This window comes from Dendrobates tinctorius, unplaced genomic scaffold (genome assembly GCF_039654945.1).
Source record: "Dendrobates tinctorius isolate UK_male_01 unplaced genomic scaffold, ASM3965494v1 ptg000018l, whole genome shotgun sequence".
Taxonomy (NCBI): Eukaryota; Metazoa; Chordata; class Amphibia; order Anura; family Dendrobatidae; genus Dendrobates; species Dendrobates tinctorius.
Window position 1 is genome coordinate 11,140,448 of NW_027361686.1, and position 24,394 is coordinate 11,164,841.

General features: G+C 42.1%; 1 protein-coding gene across 4 annotated transcripts in view; it reads left to right on the top strand.

Moving 5' to 3' along the window:
- The window catches only part of NLRX1 (NLR family member X1), a 103,173-nt gene that overhangs the window by 73,257 nt on the left and 5,522 nt on the right, over window positions 1-24,394 (top strand). For all 4 annotated transcript variants that reach the window (XM_073566458.1, XM_073566460.1, XM_073566461.1 and 1 more), the window contains 2 exons: window positions 9,820-11,213; window positions 13,722-13,808. In XM_073566458.1, the coding sequence (XP_073422559.1) occupies window positions 9,820-11,213; window positions 13,722-13,808 (1,481 nt within the window). The remainder of the gene's footprint in view (window positions 1-9,819; window positions 11,214-13,721; window positions 13,809-24,394) is intronic.

Here is a 24,394-nt window from a genome sequence, read left to right on the forward strand (position 1 = left end):
CAAAGTGAGCAGCCCCCGTCCACAGACAGTGTGAAACGTTACAATTGGTGCTAGACTGCAATGGTCCAAGAAGCACATGTGGCAGTGCTGGCAATTCTGAGCAAGGAGAGCTTGCGGTCTGACAACCGTGAGTAATTATTTTTGGGATACCTCTGTGGATAAGAGGGATCCGCGAACCTGCGTGGCCAACAGGTAATGGAACAGAGTCCGTGTTATGCTGACCGGGGTCAGAAAGACTGTGTATTGATATTTGTGGGATGCCTCTGAGGATAAGAGGTACCCGGGAACCTGTGTAGCCGACACCAGCAGGCAACGGACAGGGGTCCGTGTTGTACTGACCGGGGTCAGTGAGAGACTGTGTGTGTTTTTTTTGTTTTTTTTTTCCTTTCTATAAATCTGAAGGTGATTGCTGTGGCTCGGCGGGGCCACGAAGTTGACAAGCGTCTGGCTGTAACTCGGCAGGTTACGAAGCTTGCGGTGGATCGGCGGGTCCACGAAGTCTGTGGTAGCAGAAGCTGCAGTTGCAAGTTGCAGCAAGAGGTTCTGCAGCAGCAGAAGCTGCAGTGGCAGCAGGAGCGGCATCTGGAGGTGCCAGTGGTTTGTGACTGCAACAGGAGCGGTGGCCGTGCCAGTAGGAGCTGGTGACGTATCATAGGAAGACAGTGTGAACCAGGTCACACAAACTCTTAAAGGGCCAGTACAAGCCCAGAAAGTCCTAAGTGTACTGTGGTACTGTTGGATCAGATAGACTGCTGTGTCCAGGCCTCTAGAGGGGACATGGGGAAATCCCAAAAGAGGGTGGTGGCCAAAAAAGGGGTGGAGTCCCAGAGGGAGGCGGAGTCTCAAAAAAGATAGTGGCCCAAAAGGGGATAGTGGCCCAAAAAGAGGAGGAGACTTCAAAAGGGGCGGCACTGGTTACCTCAGTGGACGTGTCTGGGGAACAGCGGCGTTTGTGTCTGACTTTTTCTGAGTGCGGCACATTCTTTCCGGATGATTATGGGCCTCAGGTGTGTATCGTGATGCTACACCGTGAAGGAGTCTCTGGACGGCTGGACTCAGTCAGGTGACTCTGACGGGTACGCCTCTCGTTTTCTATCTGACCGAGAAAAAGGTCAAGGTTCGCTGCCACCATGGGGTCACTGTGGACTATACTGTGGACAGAGTAATGATTGAGGGGTCCAAAAGGGTTGAGTGCCAAGGTGGCAGTATACCACCAAACTTAGTATATCCCTCTTGAGAGGGGCCGGGACTTTGTCTTGTTTGAAGATGCATGGGAAGTTGATGAAAGGTGGGGTGGCTCAAAGGAGGTGGTAGCACCACCTAAGGTCGATAGTCCAGAGCTCCGGGTGACCGAGAATGTGTGGGTTTGACCAACTCGGGGATTTGGCTGGGGTGACCAAATGTGTGACCGTGGGAAACTGGGTACCTCCAGGAAAGGGGTCCGACACCTGTGTGAGTGGAGACTTGCTGTCCCAAGATGACAGGGTGAGTGTTGACTCCTATTCAGGCTGTGACTCGAACACAAGGTAAAGAATGTGTAGTAAGGAGGTCACTTTATCTCGGACAAACAGCAGGACAGAGGGAGTTAGCGATGGGCTGGAATTAAAACACCTGTAGTAGACCCACTGAGACCATAGAGGCGAATGCAGGAACAGGTGGAGCTCTGAAGAGGCAGCGTTTAGGTGGGCAAGAGAGCCCATCTGAAAGTCTAAATAAAGAGCTGATGGTGCGATACATGCTGGACAAAAGAGAGCAGGACCGTGAGGTAGAGCTGCTTAAAGAGACAAGTCGATCGAGAAAGGGTCCTGAGACAAGCGACTGAGCACAGAGTAGATGAGATGGAGAATGAAGTCTCTGAGCTCACAGGTCACCTGTCAGCATGTAAAACCATGAACAAGGCCGTGTTGGAAGATATAGAAGTGCTCAGAGAGGCCCAAGAGAAGCATCAACAGGAGATTCTCCGGAGAGAGGATGAGCGTCGCTTGGCAGAGGAGCGAGATGGAGTTCTCCGAGAGCTCAATATAAAGGAGACTAATGCCCAGCTCCAGAAATCCACGGATGACCGGGAAATCAAACTGTTGCGCTCTCCCGAGCTGATCACAATGAAGGAAAGTGAGCTGGAGAGGCTGACCAAAAAAGGGGCCTCCCTGGAGGAAGAAATCCAGCAGGGGAAGTGCCATGCAGATGGCCATACAAGGGACGTCAATGTCTTAGAAAACTGCACTGACACTCAGGACGAGGAGGTCGAACCATATGTCCAAGAAGGGGAGACTTCGCTTTTCAAGAGTATAATAGAGGTAGCCGAAGACATGCGAGAAGCTTGTGCCATTGAGGATGTGCATGAAGCCTTTAAAGAGGCAATAGAAGCATGTAGTGTGAACTGGACACCAGAGACGAAGCAGTTGGTCATACTGTCAGCTAAGGAAGTCACAGTGAAGCGGGTGGCTATCCTGAGGGATATGCATCTACAATGCCTCCGCACAAAGCAGATGATCCTGTTGAGGAATAAAGAAGCCGCTCGACGTCTAGAGCGTGCGAGGAAAGTTCAGTCAGCGGGGCATTGCAGAAGACCTCATTCAAGTGCCCAGAGGTCTGGTGAGGAAGGTCATCGGAAGATTTGGGAAAGTGATGCAGGAGATGGTAGCTAGGTCCGGTGTGATGAGTGAGGATTCTGGCTGATGACAAAGCCCAGGACATGGGTCAAGATGGGATGGTTCCATTACTCATTGTTGGTTCCATGGAGAGCCTTGGGAATATCCGGATGCTTCCGGAGTATCGTATGGCCTACCTGAAAGAAGTAGAGCAGCTAAGAGGGAACAGATCAACAGAGGTGCAGGAAATGGAAAGAAGATGGCCGCCACCTTCAACTCGCGGTGTAGAGAGACGAAGAGGTTCGCTTAAGACTGGAAGTCCTCAAGTTGGAGATAACAGAGAACATAGAGATAAATGGAAGGACTGCTCTAAGGACCATATAGACCATAGGAGAAATGGCCAGCAGAGTGATGACAGTAGGTGGCCTGACAGAAAAGGTAGAAGTAGTGACGCCTCAGTTAACTCTGGACTGAGTGACCTAAGCGGAAGACCCTGTAGTGGGCGTGGTGACAAAGAGTCAGACCAGACAGATGGTATGGGTGCAAGAGAATTGCGACGCCGGATTGACCGCCGGGAGTGCGGGTGGTCTGACAAGGGGACCTCTATATTAAAAGACGTGATGGATGAAGGGTATCTACAAAAGGGTTCAGTAGCAGGGCCCGACTTTGACAGACGGTTTGACTGGCCGAGACGACCGAGAAGGATCTCTGGTCGAGTATAGAAAGTGCCAAGCCCCAGGGCTTTAGGCAGAGGGGGGGGAATATGTGATGTGACAGGTGGTCATGTGGTTAATGGGAGGTATATGTCACATGGATGGATGCTCCCTACGATGCAACCCGGAGTATTTTGATAGTGTACATGAGCACTAATATGCCGTTTAGTGCACTGGGTCCGGGTTGCAGGTAGCTAGAAGAGATGGGAGGGTCTGGATACCCATATTGCCTCACCTTTGGGCGAGGGTGCAGACTGTACCCCGTTTTGCCTGAAGATATGTGTATGTTCAGGACCTGTGGTGAGGTCCTGACCGTGTGACCAGCTCATGTGATCCATACCTCACCTATAGGTGTGGTTACAGGGCTATGTAATTGAGGTGTTTAGCACATGTGAGAGAGTGGGAGGGAGTCTGTCAGAGTGTGGACAGACTTCCATGTGTCCAGGTGGGACACTGCAGAGTGGTCTGTGTTCTAAAGAAGGAGAAGCCTTCCTGTGTCTGCGGCTGCAGATAGAGCTCTGCTATGGACATTGCCCTGGCTTGTGTGCACAGGACCTGAGGGAACACAGCCCAGCTAACGACTGTTTTTGTGTTGCTGTAAGACTGTTTGCCTTTTGTTTATGCTTCAATGGTTTATGGAGAAAATAAACCGAATGGACTCGTTTTAACCCTGCATGTGACAGTGTTTAACCTCCAAGACCTGCAAAGTGAGTAACCCCCATCAACAGATAGTGTGGAACGTTACAACATCTAGATAAGTTCCCTATGGGGTCTAGTTTCCAAAATGGTGTCCCTTGTTTGAGTTTTTCACTGTTTCGGTACATCAGGGGCTCTCCAAATGCGACATGGCGTCTGCTAATTATGCCAACAAATTTTAAATTAAAAAAGTCAAATTGTGCTCTTACCCTTCCGTGCTCTGCTGTGCGCCCAAACAGTAGATTTCCCCCACATATGGGGTTTTGGCATGCTCAGGTGAAATTGCACAACAAAATGTTTGGTCCGTTTTCTCCTGTCACCCTTGTGAAAGTAAAAAAAATTAGGTCTAAAGGAAAATTTTTGTGAAAGAAAAATGTTTATTTTTTCTTCCATATTCCAAAAATTCCTGTGAAGCACCTGAAGCGTTAATAAACTTCTTGAGGCTATATTCCCACGTATGCAGAAAATTCCTGACTGAAAACCGGACTTCTTCCTAGAAAACGTGCATTTTTTTTCCTGTGCTTTTTCTGGGCGTTTTTTATGCGTTTTTTTTTTCCGGATCGTCCCCAGTCTCATAGGAAATAGTTAGAAATTTGGATATTTCCACGAAATTAATGAGCATGCTGCTTTTTTTACCGCGATGCGTTTTTTTCGCGGAAAAAACTCATCAATATGCACAAAAAGTGCAGAAGTCATTAAAATGAATGGGATGCTTCTTTTAAGCGTTTTTTAAGCATTTCTCCTGGTAAAAACGCTTAAAAGCTTGAAAAAACCGCTTACGTGGGTACACAGCCTGAATTTGGTTTTGAGCACCTTGAGGGGTGCAGTTTTTAGAATGGTGTCACTTTTGGGTATTTTCTGCCATATAGACCCCTCAAAGTCACTTCAAATGTGAGGTGGTGCCTAAAAAAAAAAAATGGTTTTGCAAATTTTGTTGTAAAAATGAGAAATCGCTGGTCAACTTTTAACCCTTATAACTTCCTAACAAAAAATGTAAAGGAGACATGTGGGAAATGTTATTAACTATTTTGTGCGATATGACTCTGATTTATGGGCAAAAAAATTAAAAGTTTGAAAATTGCGAAATTTTCCAAATTTTCGCTAAATTTCTGTTTTTTTAACAAAAGCAATTCATGTCAAAGAAATTTTACCACTGTAATAAAGTAGAATATGTCACGAGAAAACTTTCTCAGAATCACCGGGATCCACTGAAGCTTTCCAGAGTTATGACCTCATAAGTGGACAGTGGTCAGAATTATAAAAATTGGCCTTGTCAGGAAGGTGAAAACAGGCTTCGGGGTGATGGGGTTAACCTCTTAAATGCTGCTGTCAAACTCTGACAGCAGCTTTAACAGCAGGCAGGCATGGGGGGGCGCTTCATTTTATTCACTCAAAAGTACGTCGTGATCACGGGGCGCATATGGATTGCTATGTATGACAGCCGAGGGTCTGTTGAAGACCTCCGTGATCGTCAATTCAGAACTTCTTTGAAAATGCCTGTGGCCGGGCTTTGAAGTAGACCATGATTTTTTTTTCTAAATACAGCAATACTTGGTGTTGCTATAATTAGTACAAACAATCACAGTTTCGCGTCCCTTAAGGGGACTAATAAGTACAGTGAAAAAAATGTTTTAAAAAATGAGAATAAAAAAAAAAGTTCAGTACCACCCTTTTCTCTTTTAAAAATAAAAAAATGCACTTGTGTGGTATTGCCAAATTCAACTAACAAGAAAAGGTATAAGGCCAGGGTCAGACTTGCAACTGCAATGCGAGAACTCGCACAAGTCTCTCGCCTCAATACCCGACACTGCCACCGGGGGTTCAGACCGGAGCATTCAGCTGCATAGAAATACATGCAGCCGCACACTCCGGTCCCGAGTGCCGGCCGCAGTGCCGGGTATTGATGCGAGAGACTTGCGCGAGTTTCTCACATTGCAGTTGCAAGTGGGACACTGGCCTAAGACAGAGGCTAATGCCGGGATCACACTTGCAACTGCAATGCAAGAAATTCACACAAGTCTCTCGCATCAATACCCGGCACTGCGGCTGGCACTCGGGACCGAAGCACTAAGCTGCATAGAAATATATGCAATACCCGGCGGCAGTGCCGGGTATTGATGCGAGAGACTCCCGTGAGTTTCCCGCATTGCACTCTCAAGAGTGAGCCCGGTCTAAGGAAAAGTTCAGCAAATATAAATATCCCCTAAAGCATCACTTTTATTAACTTTTATTCATTAAAAGAAAAATCCCTATCATCTCTGCATTCAGAAAAGTCTGATATAGCAAAATATAAAGTAATTAACCTGATTTGTAAACACCATAAATAGAAAAAAAAATTAGAAAACTCCAAAATTATATTTTTTGTGCTTTTTTTGGTTGTTACAATAGCACAAAAAAACACTGTAATAATCGACCAAAAGTTCTTATCTATCCCAATCTGCTATAGTTAAAAATGTTGTCTTGCCCTGCAAGAAATAAGCCCTCACTTGGCTTTATCAGGTGAAAAATTAGAACGTTATTAGTCTTGTAAAATGGCAACACATTAAAAAAAAAATTATTTCTCAAAGTGCTGAAATTTTTTTAACCACTAAAATAATAATAAAATAAAATGGACAAGTTTGTTATTGTCGTAATCGTATGGATCATGTTGTCATGTCATTTTTGCCACACAATGTATGTCATAAAAACAATTCCCAAAAAACAATGTCAGGATTACGTTTTTTTTACAATTTCACTGCATTTGGAATTTTTTTCAGTGTTCCAGTAAACTATGTGGTAAAATGAATGGTGTCACTCAAAAGTAAAACTCGTCTCCCCCCCCCCCCCCCAAAAAAAAAAAAAAGAACCTCATACATCTACTCTGTGGACAGTCCGAGCTCTTTAGAAAAGGGAAGGTAAAGCAAAAATAAGAAAAAAATGAAAGAGGCCGCATCGGCAAGGGGTTAGGTAGTAGTAGTAGTAGTAGTAGTAGTAGTAGTAGTAGTAGTAGTAGTAGTAGTAGTAGTAGTAGTGATCAGAGCTAGTGTTAATGGTTGCTCTGCGCTAATGGCATTGTATTGAGAGGTGAGAGGGCTGCGACCAACATGCAATGTATTTGTACATTCTCATGTCATGAAGGAGTAAAAAAATAAAGGTAACAATAACCACTTTAAAGGGAACCTGTCACCTCGTTTTTTAGCTATAAGCTGCGGCCACTGCCTTTCGCGGCTTAGCTACGGCATTCTATAATGCTGTAGATAAGCCCCCGATCTAACCTGCAAGAGAAGAAAAATAACATTTATTATACTCACCCGGGGGCGGTCCGATGGGCATTGCAGGTCCAGGTCCGGCTACTCCCATCTTCATGCAGTGTCGTCATCTTCCTTGCTTCGTGTCACGGCTCCTTTGCAGGCGTACTGATCTGAGGGCAGATAGGCAGAGCAAAGTACTGCAGTGTGTGGGCACCGGGAAAGGTCAGATAGGTCCAGCGCCTGAGCACCGCAGTACTTTGCTCTGCCCTCAACAGGGTAGATCAGTACGCCTGCGCAGGAGCCACAACATGAAGCAAGGAAGATGACAACATCGCATGAAGATGGGAGGCGCCGGACCTGGACCTACGACGCCCATCGGACCGGACCGCCCCCGGGTGAGTATGATAAAACTTGTTTTTCTTATCTTTCAGGTTAGATCAGGGGCTTATCTACAGAATTCTAGAATGCTGTAGCTAAGGCACGAAAGGCAGTGGCCGCAGCTTATAGCTGAAAAACGAGGTGACAGGTTCCCGTTAAATTCTAACTAAAATGTTATGTTAAATATCCTATTTTGCAGACTTTGCCTATAAAAGGATTGTCTTATCTTATTAAATTGGTAAAATTGTAGAATGCTTGTAAAAACAAACCACTTTACAGTTTACAGTTGAAACCATAAGTTTCCATACACTGTATAAAAAGTCACATATGGATGTTTTGCTCAATATCTTACATGAAATCAGAATAAACCTTTCCCGTTTTAGGTCAGTTAGGATTACCATAATTATTAATATTTGCTAAATTCCAGAATAATGCGAGAGAGAATGTTTTAAGGCATTTTTAATCCCTCCTGCAAAGTCAAAAGTTTACATTCATTTCATTAGTATTCGGTACCGTTGCCCTTAAACTGAATGACTTGTGTCAAATGTTTGGCAAATCCTTCCACAAGTTTCTCAATAGTTGGTTGGAATTTGGGCTCATTTTTTCTGACAAAACTGGTATATCTGATCCAGGTTTGTAGGATACCTTGCTCACACCGGCCTTTTCAGCTTTGCCCATAAATTTTCCATAGGGTTGAGATCAGGGCTTTGTGATGGCCACTCTAAAACATTGACTTTGTTATCCTTAAGCCACTTGTTACCATTTTGTCAGTATGCTTCGGGTCATTGTCCATTTGGAAGACCTATTTCCGCCCAAGCTTTAACTTTCTGACTGATGTCTTGAGATGTTGCTTTAGTATTGCCACATAATCTTCTTTTCTCATGATGCCATCTCTTTTGTGACGTACACCAGTCCCTCCTGCAGCAAAACAACCCCACATCATGATGCTGCCACCCCCGTGTTTCACAGGTGGGATGGTGTTCTTACTTAGGCTTCCATGCTTCTCCCTTTTTTCTCCAAACATAATGATGGTCATTATGCCCAAAAAGTTAAATTTTAGTTTCATCAGACCACAGAGACCACAGGACGTGTCTCCAAAAATTAAGTTCTTTGTTCCTGTGTGCATTTACAAACTTTAATCTGGCTTTTTATGTTTTTTTTGGAGTAATAGCTTCTCCTGGCAGAGTGGCCTTTCATCCCATGTTGATACAGTATTCGTTTCACTGTGGATATTAACACAATCTTACCAGCTTACACCATTATCTTCACAAGGTCTGTTGCTTTTGTCATTGGGTTGATATGCACATGTCGGACCAAAGCACGTTCATCTCTGGGACACAGAACCTGTCTCCTTCCTGAGCGGTATGATGACTGAACATTCCCATCTTGTTTGTTCTCTTGTATAATTGTTGGTACAGTTGAATGAGGCACCTTCAGGTATGTTGAAATTGTACCCAAGGATGAGCCACAATTCTCTTCCTGATATCTTGGCTGATTTCTTGAGACTGTCCCATGATGCTACACAAAGAAGCAGTGTTTCAGGTGTGCATTAAAATACATCCACAGGTGTGTCTAATTCAGATGTTGCCAAAAAATCAAAAGCTTCCAAACACATGCCATCATCATATGGGCAGTGCAGAATTGTTTAAAGGCATAGTAGTCAGTGTATGAAAACTTTTGACTTTGCAGTAAGTAATAAAAATGCTTTAAAACATTCTCATTTTTTTTGCAGTTCACAAATATTAATAATTATGGTAATACTAATTGACCTAAAACGAGAAAGGTATATTGTGATTTCATGTCAGATATTTAGAAAACATGCATGTGTGTCTTTTTATATAGTGTATGTAAACTTCTGGTTTCAACTGTACGTCTTGCTAAAAATCCTTCCCATTATCAAAGTATGGCCAGTATCCTCGGTAAGGAGCCCAGCGCTTGCAAGCTGCTTGGAAGCGCTGCACTGATACTGACCAGTGCTGTTGTTCTCCAATGCTGCAGAAGCAATGCTGCCTCTGCTGGAGACATAAGAGATTGCACCATTCCAATGTCAGTCATCAATAGTGCACCACCTCCATCCAGCAGAATGGCAGGGGAGTGGTGTGTTCCTGAAGACTGACCGTAAGACAACCACTTTACTATAATACGTTTTTGTAAATAGAATGTTTAAAAAGAAAAAAGTTTGATGTAAGTTCTCCTTACTTGCTCTTTCAGGCAAATGTCTTGGTGACTACTCGACCCTCAGCTCTAAAACGAATTCCACGGAAGTATGTAGGTCGGTATGCTGAGATCTGTGGCTTTTCAGACATGGAGTTACAAAAGCTGTACTTCGAGTTACGTTTGGGCCACAAGGATGCAGATCCACGTGAAACTGAGAACTTGGCAGAAATGTTAAGCCGCAATCTGGAACATCACAGCCAATTGTCAGCTGCATGTTTCCTGCCCTCCTATTGCTGGCTGACTTGTGCTACATTACACTTGCTGTATTATACAAAGGCTGATGAGTCGTGTACTACGCTGACTGGCATCTACACTACTTTTTTACGGTTAAACTTTGCTGGTGAAGTATTGGATATCACACACCCTTCTAAAATTTCTTTAATGCTTTATGTGGCACGCACTGTAGGCAAACTGGCATATGAGGGCTGTAATTCTCGACGTACCAAATTCAGTGAAGCTGATATCACCAAGTGTTTTCATGTACAGATGGACAGCGAGGAGGAGCTCAACCTTCTTACTGTCTTCAGATCTGATGCTTTTCGTTTTTTCCTCACTCCTTGTGTCCAGCCAGGCCAAGAAAGCCTCTTTGTCTTCACCATACCTGCTATGCAGGAATACTTAGCAGCACTATATGTTGTGTTGGGAGAAAATAAGACTGCATTGCAACGGCTGGGGAAAGAGCTTTCTGAGATCATCAGCAAAGCTGGAGAAGACGTGGTTGCTGTTGTCAACGTGTTGTCTAAATTTCTTCCTCTGCGCATCTTCACACTTTTTAACCTTTTACGTGTAGTGCCACGTCTTTATGGTAGAGTGAGTGGACAGAGTCGTGAAAATATAGCTCAAACAATGACTGCGGAAATGTTTCGAGAAGAGGATTCCTATAATGATGATGTGTTAGACCAAATAAACTCTAGTATTCTTGGCGTTGAGGGACCGTTACAGCCAGCAGAGGAGGATAGTTACAGCAGACAAGAAGCATTTGAATTGTTTCCCATTTTTATGGCAGGGCTTCTGTCCCGTCGGAATCGAGCTATGCTTGACCAGCTGGGCTGCACTATTATGAACATGGATGCTCTAAAAATCACACGTGCTCTGAAGAAACATCTGTTGCGATGCAGTCTTCGTAGATTGCCACCTTCTGAGCTGATGGACTTTCTCTTCTTTCTATATGAGTTTCAAAATCAAGATTTCACAGCAGGACTCGTGAATTCACTCCGAGATTTGGATCTCTCGACTGTTCGCATGACACCACTTAAATGTAATGTGGTTGCCACTGTAATCGGAGGTACAGGGAAAGTACTGACAGATGCCAACCTCAGCTCCTGTCACCTAGATCCAGATGCCATTCATACGTTGGCACCTGTGCTCCGAAGATGCCAGAATGTGAAGTGAGGATCATTAGATGTCAGTTCATGTGGAGGGGGAGAGGTTGTACACCTTTTACTGAAGAACGTTGTTAGGAGACCATGATTTCCCAATCTACTGGAACATTTCTACAAGACTAGGTTGACTATTCTGTTCATAAACTGACTAGGAGCTTGTAGTGGGCTAGGGTAGAGCTCCTCAAACTGAGGTACAGCTTTATTTAGTTTGTTGGAAAGATTGTTGTAAAGCTATAGGCCATTTTGACATTTTCTTTCTGCTGCACAGGCATTTCTCTGGTCTTCCCAATTTGATTTATAAACATAAAACTCATGTTTTACTAGGTTCACTAGGATGAAAAGAAATAAAATGAATTGAGATCATTTTTAAACTTTCGACATAGACTACAACCAATAGAGAGTAACTACCCAAGGAGAAAAGCAGTCAGAAATCCATAAAAACCAAATTTTATTAAATAATATAAAAATATTTTATAAGGACATACGGTGCATGGTAGGGAAAACAGGAATATACAGCATTATGGTCAAAAAGGGGACCAGCCACACTGCAAGCATCGCACCAGGAATGAAACGTATTAAAGTGAACAAATTGACAATAATCGGACAGGGAAAGAATGGCAAATATTATTATGGCAAGGAGTGTACAGAGGCATCACCACATAGCCAAAGGATAATATCCTGTTAAATGACAGACTACCCTGCCCGTAAAGAACACATAACATACATGACTGATGCTATGTAAAGTATCAGCGATAAAGGCATAAAGTAATATTGCTGTACCTGGAAGCAGTGGTGGCAGTGGGGTCGATCCAGTCCGTTTTTATGGATTTCTGACTGCTTTTCTCCTTGGGTAGTTTCTATTAAATGTGCAGTGTCCTCTACATTGGTTAGTCCTAATATGTGGATCATGATATACAATATATATTATTGATCATAACACTGGTCAACAGCATTTTTGGTGCCAAAGATATTTCATCGAATTTAGGGTATTTTTGGGGTGCTGATTCTGAATATGTCATCAGTTTTGCCAGATTGGCTCAAGTTTTTGAGATTTTTGGTATCTTATTTATAGCACTTGTTGGTAAATGCGACGCATCATCTCATTAATTTCTTTGGATTAGTACTTGAACTGAGCAGTTCTCAATATAGTTTTGTGTTAATTAGTGTTCTAAAAGTTTGTTCATAGCTTGATTTTTGCACTAACTTTATGTTGTTGTCTGTTTTCCAGTGAAAAGCATGAACTCATCATGAAGAAGTTGTCTTAACGATCCAGACTCATTCTGTTACATTTGTGGTGAATATACACTGCCAAAACATAGAAGAAACATAACAGACTTCGTAAAAAAAGTGTATTTTGCCTATTTTGGGGTTATGCTTGGGGACCAAGACAAGTTTTGGGCACCACACATAGTGTGCAAAGCATGTATCGAATTATTACGAAAATGGAGCAAAGGACAAAGAAAAAGCTTCAAATTTGGTGTTCCAATGGTGTGGAGAGAGCCAAAAAATCATCATGATGACTGTTATTTATGGTAAACACAGGTACAGGCACATCTTCACAATGAGGGACAGGCCTTCTTGCAGATTCCATGTTACTCCCATTTTCGTTTCTTATGCTTATTGAATCCTTGCACTTGCACTGCACAGAAATAACAGTCATCATGATGATTTTTTGGCTCTCTCCACACCATTGGAACACCAAATTTGAAGCTTTTTCTTTGTCCTTTGCTCCATTTTCGTAATAATTCGATACATGCTTTGCACACTATGTGTGGTGCCCAAAACTTGTCTTGGTCCCCAAGCATAACCCCAAAATAGGCAAAATACACTTTTTTTACGAAGTGTGTTATGTTTCTTCTATGTTTTGGCAGTGTATATTCACCACAAATGTAACAGAATGAGTCTGGATCGTTAAGACAACTTCTTCATGATGAGTTCATGCTTTTCACTGGAAAACAGACAACAACATAAAGTTAGTGCAAAAATCAAGCTATGAACAAACTTTTAGAACACTAATTAACACAAAACTATATTGAGAACTGCTCAGTTCAAGTACTAATCCAAAGAAATTAATGAGATGATGCGTCGCATTTACCAACAAGTGCTATAAATAAGATACCAAAAATCTCAAAAACTTGAGCCAATCTGGCAAAACTGATGACATATTCAGAATCAGCACCCCAAAAATACCCCAAATTCATTAAAATATTTTGGACACCAGAAAAAAAAATTTTTTTCGTTGACCTGTGTAATTTATGGCCGTTTAGTCATTGACTTTCCGGCCTCCACATTATTATGTCTTCTACCTACTCATTTTAACCAATAGAGAGGTACAGGTGCATCATTATCATTGTCCTCATTTTGTTCTGGTTGATCAGGTTCCAGTAGAAAAAAAAGAATAAGAAGCCCTGGGCTAGAGCACAACTCTCCAAATTATGGCCAAATACATTATTATTATTATCTGTCAAGAATAAGGTATAAGTAGTATTTACCATGTCACATTGTTGTTTACAGTTTGCACATGAACTCACTAGGTCCTGATTCCTGCAAAGAAATAAAGGACTTGCTGTTACACCCGGACTGTGCAATCAGCAGTTTACGGTAAGCGATTCTAAAAGGTTTGACAAAGCCATTTCAAAATTTAGAGGGGTTGTTCCATGAACAAAGAAATAATAGGTTACACAAAAATGTTCCTATGCTGAGATATTATAAGTATGTCCCTGCTATATACTGTTACTTGCTGTGTCCGATCATGCAGAGCTGCTCCTGTTCATGGTTGGCACATACAACAGCGCCTGAGCAAAAGGGACACATAAGTCAATTATGATAAGCTAGTATACAGGCGAATCAACATCAGTGACTTTATTTAAGAGTCTCAGTGTATCCTGTGTGATGGATTTACAGCAGTCTCAGTGTATCTATATTATGTAGATACAACAGTCTCAATGTATACAATGTGAAATATATATATAGCAGAGTATCAGTGTATGCTATGTGATGTAAATAGCAGTCTCAGTGTATCCTGTGATGTGTGTGTGTGTGTGTGTGTGTATATATATATATATATATATATATTATATATACTGTATATATATATATATATACTGTATATATATATATTTCAGAATATACATATATGATATATATATATACAGAAAAAATAGACCATGCACCTTTACTATTAAATTACCGTATATACTCGCGTATAAGCCGAGATTTTCAGCCCATTTTTTTGGGCTGAAAGTCACCCTCTCGGCTTATACGCGAGTCATATACCGGGTGTCGGCCGGGGAGGGGAAGCGGGGGGTGTCTGAGATCATACTCACCTCTCCTGGCATGTTTCTGCAGCCCCCCCCCCGTGCTTATTCCATCTTCTCGGCGCTGTTCTTCCTGCTTTCAGCGGTCACGTGGTACTGCTCATTACCCTCATGAATATGCACATATGTAATGAGCGGCACCACGTGACCGCAGGAAGAACAGCACCGAGAAGATGGAACAAGCACGGGGGGCTGCAGAGACATGCCAGGAGAGGTGAGTATAACGGTGTGAGCCATATTCACCTGTCCCCTGTTCCACCGCTGCGCGCCGCTCTGCTGTCTTGCTTCCTCTGGCAGTGACGTTCAGCTCAGAGGGCGCCATGACGTAGTTAGCAGGCACCCTCTGCCTGAACAGTCACTACAGAGCCGGCAACGCTGAGGAGCAGCAGCTGCAGCAGCAGCAACAAGTTGAGTATATAGTTTTTTTGTTTGTTTTTTTAATTGATGCAGCGGCAGCAGCATTGTAAGGGGCCACTAATCACCGTGCAGCATTATAAGGGGCCACTAATCACTGTGCAGCATTACAAGGGGCCACAAATCACTGTGCAGCATTATAAGTGGACACTAAGCACCGTGCAGCATTGTAAGGGGCCACTAATCACTGCAGCATTATAAGGGGCCACTAATCACCGTGCAGCATTATAAGGGGCCACTAATCACTGCGCAGCATTATAAGGGGTCACTAATCACTGCGCAGCATTATAAGGGGCCACTAATCACTGTGCAGCGTTACAAGGGGCCACCAATCACTGTGCAGCATTATATGGGGCATATGTTATTATGGAGCATGTTATAGGGCCACCATTATTCACTGTGCAGCATTTTTAGGCATATTTTTGTATGGAGCATCTTATGGAACCCATCATGAACTTTATGGAGCATTATATGGGGCCATCATGAACTTTATGGAGCATCTTATGGGGCCCATTTTATTTTTGAAATTTACCAGTAGCTTCGGCATTTTCCACGAGTCAATAAGTTTTCCCAGTTTTTTGTGACAAAATTAGGGGGTCGGCTTATACACGAGTATATACGGTAATATACACAATGTGCACAAATATGATATGTGGCCAATATATAAACATATGCATTCATGATGCATCAGCCCACTACAACTAATGGATACATGAACTCTACTACTGCTGTAAATGTTAAACGCCTAAGGTACAATTTTTTTTTTATCAGAGCTCAAAAGCCGTCCGTCCAACCACTCCAAGGTTTACCTAAATGTTGATGGTTTCTATCATTAATATCCTACCTCTTCATGTGCCAAACCAGTCTCCATTCATATTTAGGTATATTTTGAGCAATCTCAGTGTATCCTATGTGATGTATACAGCAGTCTCTGTGTATTCTGTGCTGTGTATACTGCAGTCTAAGTGATGTGATGAAGTATGTGATGTGTACAGCAGAGTCTGAGTGTCCTATGTGATCTATAAACAATAGTCTCAAAGTTTCCTATGTGATCTATACAGTATTCTCAATGTATCGTATATGATGTACAGTATATACAGGAGAGTCTGTGTATCCTATGTGATGTATATAGCAGAGTCTCAGTGTATTTTATATGTACACTGCTGTGTCTTTGTATCCTATGCGATGTTTTTAGCTGCTTATGTGTATCCTATGTGATGTATACAGAAGTCTGAGTATTCTATGTGATGTATATTGCAGTCTCAGTGTATCCTTTTATCCATATACAGCAGTCTCAATGCATTCTATGTGACGTAAACAGAAGTCTGTGTATCCTATGTGATATCTATCTATATATATATATATATATATATATATATATATATATATATATATATATACAGCTCTGGCAAAAATAGAGATGACTTCCAAATGTTCAGTTTGTCTGATTTTTCTCTTCATAGGTATATTTTTTTGAGTAAAATGAATTGTTCTTTTAGTCTATAAACTTCTTACAACATGTCTCCGAATTTCCAAGCAATAAAGTTTGTATTTTTTTCTGACAAAGAAAAATGGTCAAAATGAAAAGAAACAAAAAACAAACAGTGCTTTCAGACCGCAAATAATGCATAGAAAACAAGTTCATAATCATTTAGAAACAACAATACTAATGTTTTAACTCAGGAAGAGTTCAGAAATCAATATTTTGTGGAATAACCATGATTTTTAATCACAGCTTCCATGCGTCTTGGCTGCTTTCCACCAGTCTTTCACACTGCTTCTGGTGCAAATATTTAAGCAGTTCTTCTTTGTTTGATGGCTTGTGGCTATCTATCATCCTCTTGATTATATTCCAGAGGTTTTCAATGGGGTTCAGATCTGGAGAATGGACTCCCCATGACAGGGTTTTGATGTGGTGGCCTCTTAATTTTTGCCAAAGCTGTTTGTATGTACAGTCATATGTTAAAGTTTGGGCACCCCTATTAATGTTAACCTTTTTTCTTTATAACAATTTTGGTTTTTGCAACAGCTATTTCAGTTTCACATATCTAATAACTGATGGACTCAGTTATATTTCTGGACTCAAATGAGGTTTATTGTACTAACAGAAAATGTGCAATCTGCATTTAAACAAAATTTGACCGATGCAAAAGTATGGGCACCCTTATCATTTTCTTGATTTGAACACTCCTAACTACTTTTTACTGACTTCCTGAAGCACTGAATTGGTTTTGTAACCTCATTGAGCTTTGAACTTCATAGCCAGGTGTATCAAATCACGAGAAAAGGTATTTAAGGTGGCCACTTGCAAGTAGTTCTCCTGTTTGATTCTCTAATGAAGAGTGGCATCATGGGCTCCTCAAAACAACTCTCAAATGATCTGAAAACAAAGATTATTCAACATAGCTTTTCAGGGGAAGGATACAGAAAGTTGTCTCAGAGATTTAACCAGTCAGTTTCCACTGTGAGGAACATAGTAAGGAAATGGAAGAACACAGGTACAGTTCTTGTTAAGCCCAGAAGTGGCAGGCCAAGAAAAATATCAGAAAGGCAGAGAAGAAGAATGGTGAGAACAGTCAAGGACAATCCACAGACCACCTCCAAAGACCTGCAGCATCATCTTGCTGCAGATGGTGTCACTGTGCATCGGTCAACAATACAGCGCACTTTGCACAAGGAGAAGCTGTATGGGAGAGTGATGCGAAAGAAGCCGCTTCTGCAAGCACGCCACAAACAGAGTCGCCTGAGGTCTGCAAAAGCACATTTGGACAAGCCAGTTACATTTTGGAAGAAGGTCCTGTGGACTGATGAAACAAAGATTGAGTTGTTTGGTCATACAAAAAGGTGTTATGCATGGAGGCTAAAAAACACAGCATTCCAAGAAAAACACTTGCTACCCACAGTAAAATTTGGTGGAGGTTCCATCATGCTTTGGGGCTGTGTGGCCAATGCCGGCACCGGGAATCTTGTTAAAGTTGAGGGTCGAATGGATTCAACTCAGTATCAGCAGATTCTTGACAATAATGTGCAAGAATCAGTGACGAAGTTGAAGTTACGCAGGGGATGGATATTTCAGCAAGACAATGATCCAAAACACCGCTCCAAATCTACTCAGGCATTCATGCAGAGGAACAATTACAATGTTCTGGAATGGCCATCCCAGTCCCCAGACCAGAATATCATTGAACATCTGTGGGATGATTTGAAGCGGGCTGTCCATGCTCGGCGACCATCAAACTTAACTGAACTGGAATTGTTTTGTAAACAGGAATGGTCACAAATACCTTCATCCAGGATCCAGGAACTCAATAGCTACAGGAAGCAACTAGAACTAGAGGCTGTTATTTTTGCAAAAGGAGGATCTACGAAATATTAATGTCACTTTTATGTTGAGGTGCCCATACTTTTGCACCGGTCAAATTTTGTTTAAATGCAGATTGCACATTTTCTGTTAGTACAATAAACCTCATTTGAATCCAGAAATATAACTGAGTCCATCAGTTATTAGATATATGAAACTGAAATAGCTGTTGCAAAAACCAAAATTGTTATAAAGAAAAAAGGTTAACATTAATAGGGGTGCCCAAACTTTAACATATGACTGTATATGTGTATGTATATGTATATTATACACACCTGTATATATCCTATGTGATGTATCAGGTCATCCTACATGATCTCAGTGTATCCTTTGTGATATACAGTATACTGCATAGTCTGCGTATCGTTTGTGATGCAGCTTCATTCTCAAATGTAAAGTGCTATATCACTGCTCTCTCATATTAAAGGGAACTTGTCACCCCCCAGGCATTTTTAAGTAAAAGAGCCACCTTGTGCAGCAATAATGCTGCATTCTGTCAAGGTGGCTCTTTTATTTAGCGTTCCTTCCACCGCAGAAATAATCGTTTTTAAATTTGGTCAGACATACCTGATTTTTGACCGGGGGGCAGGTCTTTCCCCCTCTGACACCGACAACTCGCATCCATCGGGGCTGGGAATCTTGGGCATGCACAGTAGTTCTCTGCGGCTCTCATGCCCAAGATTCCCAGCCCCGCAATGTGAATAAGGCTATGTGCACACGTATGCAGAAAATTTCTGCATGAAAACCGGACTTCTTCCCAGAAAATGCTCGTTTTTGCTGCGATTTTTCAGCGTTTTTGCCGTGATTTTTCCGGAGCGTCCCCAGACACACAGAAAATAGCCAGAAATGCGGAATTTACCGAAAAATTAATGAGCATGCTGCGTTTTTTACCGCAAAGCGTTTTTTTTCGCGGTAAAAAGCGCATCAATATGCACAAAAAGTGCAAAATGCATTAAAATGAATGGGAAGCTTCTTTTAGGCGTTTTTGAGCGGATTTTTTGGTAAATCCGTGGGAAAAACGCAAAAAAAAACACAACATGTGAACACAGCCTAAATCATAAGTGACTGTGGGGCGGGATCTCTGGCGGCGCGTCCACGCAGGAGAGATAGGAAGGCCATGATGTGATGTGAGGGCACAGGCAGCGCTAGCTGCGCATGCCCAAGAAAAGATATTACAGCGCAGGCCCAAGGAATTGAAATGAAGCTGAGGAGGCGGCGCCAAATTCAGCGCAGGACATGACTGATGGATGCCAGGCGTCTGTGTCAGAGGGGGAAAGACCTGCCCCCCGGTCAAAAATCAGGTATGTCTGATCAAATTTAAAAATGATTATTTCTGCGGTGGAAGGGACGCTAAATAAAAGAGCCACCTTGACAGAATGCAGCATTAGTGCTGCACAAGGTGGCTCTTTTACTTAAAACCGCCTGGGGGGTGACAGGTTCCCTTTAAGCAGAAATCATAGGCCAGATATATGAAAACGTCTAACAGAAAAAAAAAACCAATTACTGTGCAGTTTTTATTTTACCAAAGCAAAATTAAAGGGAACCTGTCACCCCCCCCAGGGCCTATTCACGTAAAAGAGTCACCTTCAGCAGCACTAAGGCTGCATTCTGTAAAGGTGGCTTTTATGTTTATTATCCCTAGGAACGCTGAAATAAAGACTTTCATAAATTGCCCGCCATACCTCTTTTACGTCATGGAGGTATGTTTTCTCCCCCTAGCTCAACTGCCTCGCAGCCGTCCATCATCCCTGTCTTGCCTCCGTGCACCTCCTCCTCTGTTCCTCGTTATGTGACCATCGCCTGTGCTCTGCCCGGGATCTTACATCAGGCGATGATGTAAGGATATCGCGCCTGCGTGTAGCGGAGGCCCCAGACCCTGCCCCGCAGTGTGTTATGGTGTATTCACACTGCGGGACTGGGAATCTGGCGCCTGCACAATGAGGATCTCTGCGCCTGTCCCCATATCCCTCTTTCCCGTAATACGTAGGAAAGAGATGGAGGGAGATTGGGACAGGCGCAGAGATACTCACTGTGCAGGCACCAGATTCTCAGCTCCACAGTGTGAATACATCATAACACGCTGTGGGGCAGGATCTGTGCCACCGCTACACGCAGGCGCGATATCCTTATATCATCGCCTGTTGTAAGTTCCCGGGCAGCACACACGGGCCAGCGCACACGGCGCATGCCCGAGAAATGATTGCAGAGCGCAGGCGCCAGTTACGTAACGAGGAACAGAGGAGGCGGCGCATGGAGGGAAGAGGGGGCTGATGGATGGATGCGAGGCGGTTGAGACAGGGGGAGAAAACATACCTCCATGACGCAATAGAGGTATGGCAGGCAATTTATAAAAGTCTTTTTTTCAGTGTTCCTAGGTTTAATAAACATAAGAGCCACCTTCACAGAATGCAGCCTTAGTGATGCTGAAGGTGGCTCTTTTACTTTAATAGGCCCTGGGGGGTGACCGGTTCCCTTTAACGTTGTACTGTTGTCTTTGCTACACATAGCAACCAATCACAGCGCTGCTTTCATTTGTCATGAGTGGAATACAAAATGAAAGCCGCTGTATGATTGGTTAATATGGGCAGTCTGAGGCTGACTTCCAGTCTACAGATGTGACAGATTTGAGATCTCATAATAAAACTTCCTGTAATAATTGGGTGGGGATATGTATGGCTGTTATTGAGGTGAAATTAAATAAACAGCAATAATATTGATCATGAGTAAGGATGAAATGTGCAAAGAAAACACATTATTTAGAAATAATTAAAAGGATTGTCTTATGTTCTTTAGTGCAGTGTTCCCCAACTCCAGTCCTCAAGGCCCAACAACAGGTCATGTTTTCAAGATTTCCTTTGTATTGCACAGGTGATGCAATTATCACCTTGGCAATGATAAGAAAATCCTGAAAATATGACCTGTTGGTGGGCCTTGAGGACTGGAGTTGGGAACACTGCTTTAGTGGGAGCGCACTACTCTCCAGCCTCCTGGCTTACTGGTTGCTTGGGGGGGACAATGTGTGCCTGCTTAATTGACAGTTTGAGGTAGCAGCAATGAAGCACCACTGGCCCAAAATGCATGCCTTACAATGCTAAAATACAAGGCAGCTTTGCCTCTGGTGCATAGGAGGAGTACTGTAGCACTGAAGCTGTCTGGGATCAGGAGGTAACTGCACTCTAGAGATTCCGGCCAGCTTTTCAGCAATACTTACAAGCTCTATTGCAAAGAAGTTGTATTGTGAACTTGGCCACTGCTGCTAGTGGCTGGTTATCTAGGCAATGAGTCATGAGCAATAAAAGATTAAAATTGTAATTATCAGGTGAGTGGGAAGGCATTTGACTAAACTATAACCTGGAAAGTGGTTAAAACTAAAAGAGAAAGAGCGCAATAGGGTCTTACCCAGGTAAAAGAGATACAGTTCAAGCTATTATACTCACCAATAGCAGGAGAGTTAGAGGCATAAAGGAATAGAGGTCAAAGCTGCTGCACATCCAAATGGCCACGCCGTGACCATAGATCATCAGATATCAAAGAAACAATTTTCGGATTTAAACGTGCGCTGCTAGACAAAACGACTCCTTTCCAGATTGTGTACTTGTATACTTTTATCTTCCCAACGCGTTTCGAAGTCTCAAACTTCTTCCTCAGGGGATGACATGTACAAACAGACAGAGTAGCTCCCAGTTTTATACATACAAATTTCAAATATTGGCGCCAAAGGTCACATGTTACAGGGAAAGAATGTCAAAGGTCATCAGTAACAAAAAAATGTACAAAAAATGTTTAAAACTGTATAGTTTCCACCTTAATAAATTCTCTTAAAATATTTATTTGCAGGTCATAAAAAGAAGGATGAAAAAAAAAAAAAAAAAAAATGTAAAAAAATGTATATATAAAAGGATAGACCTGTGCTAGAACTATAAAAAAAGGGGAGAAGGGAGCAGTAAATCACAGCTCAAACCACCATCCCAAATAGGCAGACGAAAGAGAAAGAGAAAAAGAAGAAAAGAAGAAAATAATGGATAATGAATTTACATATATATATATTAAAACGATTCTTTTATTCAATATAATAAAAATGTTTTATATAAAAATGTTGTCATAATAAAAATTATTCGAGATAAAAAAAAATTTTGAATAAAAAAAGTGAAGGATTGATAAAAAACAGTGATATGAGGTGCAAGTAAAAGATATAGGACATGTTTAAAAGTACTAGATGATAGGGATTTATAAAGAAAGATTTGCCAAGACATCTGTGAAAACTCAATGGCTCACAGAAAAAGAGGACAGTTCACGAGGGAGGGAAGCACCCAGAGAAGACAGATCGCACCCAGGAGGGGGAGAGACCGGAGGAAAACCTGTCCAGACCGCAAGAAAAGAAAAGTTTCTTTTAGAACAATAGGGCTGAAAAAAACATTCAAATTATAACCATCAACAGGAAATCACACTGACAAAAAGATAGATTAGTCAAATAACATCGGCAGAGGATCGCACTGACAAAAATAAATCAGTCAGATGGAATTAACAGAAAGTCGCACTGACAAAAACGCAAGCATGATACAAAGTGAATAGAAACAGACATTAATAAAATGTAGATAAACCCCAAATAATCATTCAGAATAAAAAATAACAGTTTGAAAAGTCTTTACAGAAAAACCTCAGTTATTTCGTTTAACCCATTTGGTCTTAAAGTGTTTAGCCTATAGATCCAAAAAATCTCCTTTCTATTCAGTAATCCTATCCTGTCGGGCACATTGTCCGGGATATGTTCGATAGGGCTGATTTTTAGCACATTAGGATTTTTATTATGTACAATCGTACAATGTTTAGAAAGACCATGTTTTAGAAAACCCCTCTTAATATTATGTCTGTGAGAGTTTATTCTTAGATGTAATGGTTGGACTGTTCTACCCACATAGAATCATAGAATCATAGAGTTGGAAGGGACCTCCTGGGCCATCTGGTCCAACCCCCTGCTCAAAGCAGGATTCGCTAAATCATCCCAGTCAGATGTCTGTCCAGCCTCTGTTTGAAGACTTCCATTGAAGGAGAACTCACCACTTCTCGTGGCAGCCTGTTCCACTCATTGATCACTCTAACTGTCAAAAAGTTTTTTCTAATATCTAATCTGTGTCTCTTCCCATTCAGTTTCATCCCATTGCTTCTAGTCTTTCCTTGTGCAAATGAGAATAAAGTTGATCCTTCTACAATGTGACAGCCCATTAGATATTTGTAGACAGCTATTAAGTCTCCTCTCAGTCTTCTCTTTTGCAAACTAAACATTCCCAAATCCTGCAACCTTTCCTCATAAGACAGGGTTTGCAGACCGGTCACCATTCTGGTCGCTCTTTTCTGAACTTGCTCCAGTTTGTTGATGTCTTTTTTAAAATGTGGTGCCCAAAACTGGACACAATATTCCAGATGAGGTCTGACCAAAGAGGAGTAGAGGGAAATAATGACTTCACGTGATCTAGACTGTATGCTTCTGTTAATACATCCTAGAATTGCATTTGCCTTTTTTGCTGCTGCATCACACTGTTGACTCATATTCAGTCTGTGATCTATTAGTATACCCAAGTCTTTTTCACATGTGCTGTCACTTAGCCCTATTCCTCCCATTCTATATATGCTTTTTTCATTTTTATTGCCCAGATGTAGTACTTTGCATTTCTCCCTGTTAAAAACCATTCTGTTAGTTGCTGCCCACTTCTCCAGTTTATTTAAATCTTTTTGAATCCTCTCTCTCTCCTCTCTAGTATTAGCTATCCCTCCTAGCTTTGTGTCATCAGCAAATTTAATCAGTTTACCCTCAATTCCTTCATCTAAATCGTTGATAAAGATGTTGAACAATACAGGGCCCAGGACAGAGCCTTGTGGTACCCCACTTGAGACATTCTTCCAACTGGATGTGCAGCCATTTACGACCACTCTTTGGGTCCGATCACTAAGCCAGTTATGAATCCACCTAACAGTTGCCTTGTCCATTCCATACTTAGTCATTTTTTCAATAAGGATTGTATGAGATACTTTGTCAAATGCTTTGCTGAAGTCAAGATATACTATATCTACAGCATTTCCTTGATCCACCCAATCAG